This window comes from Pundamilia nyererei, unplaced genomic scaffold (assembly GCF_000239375.1).
Source record: "Pundamilia nyererei isolate P.nyererei 1_Seehausen unplaced genomic scaffold, PunNye1.0 scaffold00113, whole genome shotgun sequence".
Lineage (NCBI taxonomy): Eukaryota > Metazoa > Chordata > Actinopteri > Cichliformes > Cichlidae > Pundamilia > Pundamilia nyererei.
Window position 1 is genome coordinate 1,611,044 of NW_005187514.1, and position 9,004 is coordinate 1,620,047.

The 9,004-nt window shown below is 41.8% G+C and overlaps 1 protein-coding gene across 3 annotated transcripts in view; it reads left to right on the plus strand.

Annotated features, from left to right (window-relative positions):
- The window catches only part of sema6a (sema domain, transmembrane domain (TM), and cytoplasmic domain, (semaphorin) 6A), a 100,741-nt gene that overhangs the window by 37,802 nt on the left and 53,935 nt on the right, over positions 1-9,004 (plus strand). For all 3 annotated transcript variants that reach the window (XM_005741779.1, XM_005741780.1, XM_005741781.1), the window contains exons 2-3: positions 6,971-7,121; positions 7,980-8,097. In XM_005741779.1, coding sequence (XP_005741836.1) covers positions 7,022-7,121; positions 7,980-8,097 — 218 coding nt within the window. In that variant the 5' untranslated portion in view covers positions 6,971-7,021. The remainder of the gene's footprint in view (positions 1-6,970; positions 7,122-7,979; positions 8,098-9,004) is intronic.

A 9,004-nucleotide genomic window follows, 5' to 3' on the forward strand; every position in this document is an offset into this window, starting at 1 on the left:
AGTGAACACGCATTAACCTTCCCTCCTTTTCCCCTCCCTGCTTTGCTATCTTTTCTTTTCCTTTCCTCGTGTCTCTTTTAGGTTTCACTTTTTTCTTTTAATCCTCATTTCTATATCTATGGTAATTTGCTACGAAGAGTGTCCTGAAAACGTCCTGGAAAAGGATATCCATTGCTTCACAACAGATAATTGTTTTTAATGATTAAGAATCACAGAGGCATGTCGAAGCCTAATAGCTGTTAGATCACAGAGGCAGTGTTATAAAGATAGGCACTTATCACCAGTCTCTGAATATCTTTGTTTCAAGTTGGCACTTTGCCTCTCTATTCCCATGCTGTTCTCCTGTCTCTCTTTTCCCCCTTTTTTCCCCCTCTCTTCGTCTTTTTGAGTCGTCTTTGGCTGTCCTCCAGAATCAATCCGTCACCTCTTTAAAGGGAGACGTTCTCGGATTTTGGCTTCTGTTTCCATAAAGAGCCTAAAGCGACAGGGTGCTTCATTCATGTCCACTTCATTGTCTTTTAATAATCAAACCATGATGGATTACCACCATACAGATATTCGTTTCAAAGCAGCATCTGAGGGATGAAAAACGAAGGAGGAACAGGAAAACACCAGTATGCTTTTTGATAGCTCAAGGATTGTTGTAGGAGTATGCATGCTAGTGTGTGTCTGTCTGTGTGTGTTTATATTGGATGCTAGTTTGGCTCTTGGTCTCAAAAAGACAGACAAGTTCCTCCTTCTCACTCTCTTTCCATTCGCTCTTCTTATCACGGCCTCTTGGGTTCAGGCAGACAGCTCCTCCTGTCTTTTCTCTCTGATTATCAGGCCAGGACTGACAAGGTAAACACCTGGCAAGGTATCCTCCCCATTTGGGAGCCCTAGGTGGTTGGATGTGTTCCATTTTTTTTATTCCCATATGGTGGATCAATGCATTGCTCTAACCTGTCTGTCTTTTCAACCTTCTCTACCTGGTCCGATTCTCATCTGCTTTCACACTTCACCTCCAAACAGCATTTCTTCCAGCAGGCCTGTGAACAGGTGACATAGTGGATAGTAGTGGCATCTCGGTTAGGGTTTAGCAATATGATATTTTTGTGGCTGTGTTGTAAAAGCGTCTGGTTTTAGTGCGGTCTGGTGATGTGATTTGTGCTGTGTTAACACGCGTGTGTAAAGCCTGTTTCTTCTCTTTAACGCTGGGAGATTGTCACACAACAGAAACTTCTGAAGTTTTTGGAATTACCCTGCTGTCACTCATTCGCCTTTAAAATCACTTTAGCTTTCATTGGGTTCCAGCAACTCTGAAAAGCAACAACCATACAAGGTACTACTTACTCTCAGACATACTTTTTTTTTTTTTTTTTACTGGTTTTACTGATGTTTGAACCCTTGCTTTATCTCTTGTTTGGAGGTATTTTGTCAGTTCTGATTCCATTTGTCCAGGTTTTGATCCCTCTCTTTTTTACTTTTCTGCCTCTACCCAAGCACACTGCAGGTGACTCAAATCACAGAAACACAAAATGACTTTTAAAACACACACACACACACATAATAGTTTCTCTTCTTCACAGAACATGTGTCAACAATTTTCTTTGGAACTATTTCTTCAGGAGTAGTTCCAAAAGGACTACACGTAATTAGGCCAACACTTTCATTACTACTGAAAATTCACAAAAGAGATAAAACGAATACTAATGTGGCCTCCATTATGTATATTGTGAAATTCCAATTACAGATACAAATGGCTGCAACTGCTGTAAATGTGGTGACTGACCATAATTACAGACACGTACCAGCACATTGCCAGTAAGCTACCCTTCTCTTTGGCATTCCTGTCATCTGTAAAACCTTCAAAACCAATCTGTGGACATTACCCAGATTGCCAAATATAAACACAAGCAGACTGCGCTCGTATCAAAGCTGTCAGACAGCATTTACCAGAAGCTGTTACTTTAAAACCTTTATATGGAACACGTCCTCCATTCCTTGAGATGATCAAAAAGCCAATTGCAAAAACAAATGTCTCTTATACTCTGTAATGACAATGAGATGTTTGAAAATATCATCATCTCTGCTGTGCAATTTGTCTGATGAGAGAACATTAGGCACACCCACACAAGAGGTCTGTTCTGTAAAGCTGTGCCTTGTAAATCCACCTATACGTAGCAGCAATCCAAAGGCAAGGTCTCAAGTACAGACTGATGGCCGTGAAGTGAAGTTAAGTGCGAACGATCAAACACAAATACATGAGTATCCACAGGAGTGTGCAGCAATTGCAGCAAAGCTGTCATAAATAAACTCCTATCTGATCATACAGCGCTACAGTTACACTTGGTTAACGCTAACACACAGTTTGGGTCAAAATGTAGGAAACAAAAATAAAAAGCTGCCTTTTGTGTTAAATTCTGCTTTTTGTGGACCCGTCCACCCACCCAGACAGCTTCCCTCTTCAGGCTGTATGGCTTTGTACCAATTTCACATCACACTCTTCTGATAGACAATCCTCCTATATGGCTTTGTCTCTCAACAAAATTGTTGTTTTTTAGCTAACAGACTGTCGCTGCTGTTTCTCTTGGGCTACCAGCAAATTCAGAAGCATCAGTCTTTCATCAGCCGGTCTCCTCCACATGTAATTGAATGGCAGTCTCTCACTCCACTGCAATTAGCAAAGTGGGGACTTCAGAAGATGAACATTTGGGACCTTGTCAAGGCTAACTAGGTGTGTAGGTGTGTGATTGTGTGCTTTACGTTTGTTTGTAGATTTAACGAGACCGACAAACAAACCTATAGCTAAATGTTGCCCAACATTTCCTTCCCGTTCATCACCTAAAGCGCACTCTGGCTGACCTTGTCTTTATAATAAATGTGTGTTATTGTGTTCATGTTTAAGCTCCAAGCAACCATAGTTAACATGTTGATGCAACAGCAGCAATAACATAATTAGGCAGCTAATTTGTTTATTGTTAAAGGTAATGCAGCTTGGGTCAGCTGCCCCCACGGGTAGCTGCCTGCATCTGTGATTGTTTGTCTTCTTCGAGATGTATGCGTTTGCTTATTGCTTTATCACTGGGATTTATGTGTGTTTTTTCAGGCTCTCTGCTTCTAGTTTTGCGCACCACAAGGCAACTGAGCGTGAATGTGCCCCCATGCACATGTGTGTTATTCATAAGATGATGTGGTACGGCGAGGGATTCTGGGGGGTCCTTGTGTTTTTATTACCTGCTGGCGGCCTCCTGCCAACATCCAGCTTGATTAACTCCACCCCCTCTCTCGCGCGCACACACAAAGTGCTACTTTATCACTACAAGTCTGCAGGAGTTGTAAAGGAGCAGCAGCTAAGGTTCTCAAAATGTTATTAGCTATTAAAAGCCTGAGTAGGAGACAAAGGGATCCACTGTTCCACTTTATTTCTTACGACACTTTGTCAACGAGAGCTTTTACAAAAGAGGAAATCCACACGCTCCCACCTGTGCGAGTCAGATGTTTGCTAGCAGGTAATTTATTACCAAAGCTTGAATTGCGGGATGTTCTCGGTTTGCGCGCGTCTTTACAGATGTCTACAGTACTTTATAAAGGTAACATTTTAAATAAGAGTCTAAGGCACACACGGTAACACTCTCACACAAGGAAGCAATTTGCTCTTCCATAGAACGAGTGTAATTTGGTAAAGACAGACTGTGTCCCGCTGCCTCCTGTTACTCATGTGTGGCAGCTGGTAATGAAAGGGCCACTGGAAGTCTTAGGGGTTTCACTTAAGCCATTTTGTGCTCAATTTATTTTGTGTATCAGAGTAGGCAGTGTGAGATGGTTTGCCTAACAGTTTTTTACAACCCACTGATATAGATGGACGATGCGCCTCTCCTTAGGCGTCCACTGATTAAAAGAAATGTCTACCATATGATTAATCTCTTGATGTTTAAAAAAATACAAGTACAGGATCTACGTGGAAGAAACAGGTATTTCCGACATAATTAGGTCCTATCTAAAAATACAATTATAGTTATTCCTCCTTACTGTACAGCGCTCACATCTTGATTTCATGGTCAGTGCAGCCTCCATCCATCATCCATTGAGTTAGGTCCCTATAGGGTAACCCCTCTGTCTTATGCCACTTTCTGCTCATCAATCAGTCAATTACTGGAGGAGTTCAGGGTCAAAACTCAGGCCACACATACATTTAAGCCCTCTAAAGTTGTTCATTGTACTGTGTAGAAAAAGCCCATTTTTATTTACAATTTGTATAAAGTCGCAGTGTGCAGTGCAAGCTCAGCTCAGTCAGCCTGTACTGTATGATGAAGGAAAGCTGCAGGAAAAATCAGTTTTTGTATTTTTTTCCCTTCATAAAATATAGTAGTACATAAAAAAACGAGTGTAAGGATAAGAGGACTAGACCAGGGAGTGAGAAAGGAGGGAGGGGAATGGAGCGGCTTGTGAGATCAAGGTCGTATCCAGGCTTTAGTATTGGTATTCTCCTCAGTGTTAAAATGATTCTACCAGTGAATAGTGTTTTCATTCCTCTCCTGAATGAGATTCACAGGAGCATGGAGAGAGAAAGGGGGAACAGGAGATGGAGAGAGAGCGAGAGAGAGAGACATGACAAAGAAAAGAGAAAGCTACCCCTCCCCTCTCCCTCTTTTTCTCCCCCCTTCCTCCCTACAGTTTGTGCTCCCCTTGGACATACAATAGCAAATGAAAATACAGCGTGGGATAAACAACTTTTATCAGACTGGAGCAAATGAAATCGACTATTTTATTCAATTCTTCATCCCTGAAGCATCCCTTACTCCATTTACCCAGCAACCTCACCCCTGCAGTTTCATCAGAGAAAAAAAAAGAAGGTGCTTTATGCAAATCAAATGCTTTATTCTTGATTAGATTACAGACGCAATAATTGTCTTGGATGATTTATGGTTGTAATTGGTTGCCACAAACTGCTGCAACAAAAGCTCAGTTGCCATGGTTTGTGCTATGAAGACATTACATCAACAGATTTTAGGGTATCTCCTATAAAATCCACTTCTGCAGGCACATACAAGTTACATTAGAAAAATTAACTTGCTGAGCATGTGGAGTTTTCTAGGTTTTTTTATTACTTAAGTTAAATGATGATGTCCACAGTTGCACTTTTCCCCCACCACAGACCATATAAAAGATGGACAAGGTTTAAAGGTCTGAAAATGAAAGTTTCTTAAATTTCCATGTGTTTAATGACCAGCAGGGGCCACTTCTCTGGTTGCAAAAAGACTTTTGGTTGTATAGACGTCTATGGGAAAAGGGCTACGGCTCCTGTGCTTTATGACCTTAGTAAATGCTTTATGGGCTAAATGACTAATTTCAGGTCATACTGAATAGAACATGAAGGCTTTTCTATAAATTATGGTAATTCTAAGAGTCAGGAAAGAGAATTATCCAGGATATGTTAATTAGCTACTGACTTGTGCTTGACAACTTGTTAGCCTAGTCCCAGTCCCTTATCTGTCATAGCGCCAGAAATGATTGCTGCAAAAAAGGCCTCGCTAACCAGTGGGTGATGTAACTATGGTTACGTTCACTTTTTGTATAGTGTCTTTGGTTTTTGCACATGAGGGATCTCCCTTCACCTCAGCTTTGGAAGATCAATTGCCAAGCTACGAGACCTGGAGGGGTTAATTAATTTTCCCAAGGGGCCACAAGAAAAACTGGGGTTATTGTGGAGGGCCTCAGCAAGAAGCTTATAAAGAGATAAAATTAATAATGAGCCGAACTGGGTTCCTTTTAGGGTTGTGGCCCTCCACAACAGTCCCAGTTTCTCATGTGGCCCCATGGTGAATTGAATTGCTCACTCCTGTATTAGACAGTGCCACAATAGATGATTAAAATTGACTCTCCCTCTCCTACAGCCTCCTACATCATGCAAACACTAAGCTGAACCTGATTGGTTGAAAGCCTCATGGTGGCTGTCTTCTCATGGATTATAAAATGTAACCAACATGGTGGATCTTTGACAAACTTTTGAGTCTGGCAAAATTGTTTTTGAAAACACTGGAAAGAAATGAGGAGAGTTGAGAATCAACTTTCATTTTACATCGACAATGGATGGATAAAAAGTTTGGGGGGAGTTTCCAGAGTCATACTATACATCCCTAACTTGCATAAATGAGGAGCAAATGACTTGACAGCCCATCGTTTGAAACCCAGCACAACCCTATCAGCATGCATTGCTCGGCTGGAATAGAAGAGATGAATGGTGAAGCATGGAAATGATGAATCCTGTGAACAGATACCACGTGTGGAGACCAAATGCAAAAATAAAAAAGATGAATAGAAAATAATGGAAACAGTTCTCCAACCAGAGCAGTGCTGAAAATGAAATATTTAATAGCCAGACTTGTAATTGAGTCCGTAGAAGTCATCAACCTGTAGGAGTTAGGACATGGGATTGCTACCTTTGTAAGAGACAAGTGGCAAATTAGGTGCCTGCCATTCCTTTCCATTATCAGGTGCTGCTGATACTTCTCAGCAGGCTAATCTCACCGAGAGCTCTTACACTTCACTAAGACCCTGTCACAGACCGAGTCAGTGAGAGAGAGAGAGAGGCACAGAGATCTTCTCTGCTTGACATCGATCTGTGACGCATATCACCACCCCTAATCCAATTAATTTTGTTTTGCTTCCATCGTGGCTTACTTGAGTCATCAAAATTGCATACACAAATACATCTCTGGCACACTGCATTGGGCCATACAAAATGCACAAACAGCTAAATCTGGTAGAGTGAAAATTCTTTGGGTAATTCCTTTCTGTTTCTGCCTGTGATCGAGTCTCCAGCCTTCCTCATTACTTTGTTTCATGCAGAACCCAAGAAGGAAAGCAATTTATGAAAGAGTTAATTGAAAACACTGTTTGACAAACTCCTTTTTTCCCTCCTTTCTTCCCCTTCTGTCATCCCTCTCCACCTCCTCCTTGTCCACCACTTCTGCCTCTCTTTGTACAGGCTGAGGCAAATCTCTAGTAGAGGACCAGCAGCAGCAGTGTTGGTGCGACCATGAGGTCAGAGGCCTTGTTACTCTACTTCACACTACTGCAAATAGCCGGGGCGGGCTTCCCCGAAGACAGTGAGCCTATTAGCATCTCACACGGCAACTGTAAGTATATCCTTTTTCTTGCTTCTCTTCACTTTCTTTATGTCTTTCTTTCGTTCTCTGCTTGAGCACCGTCCCTTCTCTCATTACAAGTCCTCCCTCGCTCTATGCGTGCACTCTTTTCCCTTTCCGCTTTGTTTTGTACTTCGCAAATCCCCTTCTCGATATCTGTGTCACTTGTTCTATCCTTTTTCACTCGTCCACATCCCTCTCAACACTTCTTTCCTCAGCAACCCCCACCATCCCCTACACTCAACGCATTCTGAAGGCATGGAGTGTAATTTGGCGCCCAAGGATAGCCCCTCTACACACACAAAAACGAAAGACTTAAGGCAGAATTTGAAATGGAGCCCACCCTACATCAAAGGATAATCCGCTATTTTTCTGTTGGGCTCCTAATGCTGTGTGTGACAGTGTAAATGCTGTAGCAGGCTATAAAGATATGGTCATTGTTTCTGCTGATTCTCTCTGTGTCTCTCCCTGTCCTGTCCTGCTGTGCTCACTTTGGGCTTAACGCTGTCCGAGGGAACTGAAACGCAGGCCAGAAAGCCTCACATAGACCTGCGCTCCTCTATCACAGTGTTTATTCAAACTAAGCGCTTTCATCCAAAGCCACTAACAATAGAACGATTGCATGGTACAGTGCAGCATATTTTTAGCCTACAATTTATGGTTACACGAGAGCCTCAGCTGACAATTGCGGTGGCATTTTCTTATCCAGCAAAGACACATAGGTTGACATTTGACCCCAAACTCCTGGGACGTATGACAAAAGCTTTGAAAGCCAAATTACAAAATCCCTCACACGAGCTACAATAAGTGGGCACACACAGGGATTAATTTTTGTCCTCCTCCTTGCAGACACAAAGCAGTATCCAGCATTTGTAGGCCACAAACCTGGAAGGAACAACACGCAGCGGCACAAACTGGACATTCAGCTCATCATGATTATGAACAGGACATTATACATCGCTGCCAGGTGGGTGATAGTACCTCAATTTGTGCAGTTTTAGAGAGACAGGCATTAATTCTGCTTTCATTTATGGAATAATTACAAGGAATAAATTCAGGCCATTGTAAGTTAAGCATCTTCAGGATTATTTTATTCTTTATGACCTAATACTAATTACAGTTGCTTTGTGAACTCCTGTTTTAGCTCAATAAATGTAAAACCCTCACATTTTGAACCATCAAGCTGAACTTCGGGGGCCTGCTGCACTGGTTTCTTTTAAAGTTTTGGTTAATCAGGAGGGAATAATTCAGAGCAAAATGCTGAGACCTGAAATCACTTAGCAGTCTGGACTTTTTCCCTTCATTACCTCTTTGTTGTTTTCTATTTTCAGCTCACCGTCTGCCAAATCCCTCTTTACCTTGTACGATGTCCCTATAGACTCGTGCCCTGCTTTTTTAAAAAAAAAACAAACATCCAAGCACACTAACACAGAGATAAACTGCAGATAAGTTAAAAACTAATGTCAAAGAAAACCATTTTTTTCTGCTTTTTGTGTTGTCAATAAACAGCAATACAGGACATACAAAAGGTATTCCTTCATTTTATGGCGGCCTAGTTGCTCTCAAAAATCGATTTTTTTTTTAAACTCTTTGTCGCTTTGTCTGGCTGACCCCCACTCCCCAGTCTGTCACCTACCTTTATTGCTTTTTGTCCATCCATCAATGGGTTTTTCACCTGTGCATCTTTATTTGGGTGTGACTCATTTTTCCTGAGATAATATAACTCACTTACAGCATCTGGAGCCATGGAGAAAATCAATATTGATTTTTGTCTTTCCTCTTGTCTAGGGATGGGTATCGTTTAGGTTTTATCTGATACCGGTGCCAAATCGGTACTTTTGAAACGGTGCCGGTGCTCAAACGGTGCTCAAACC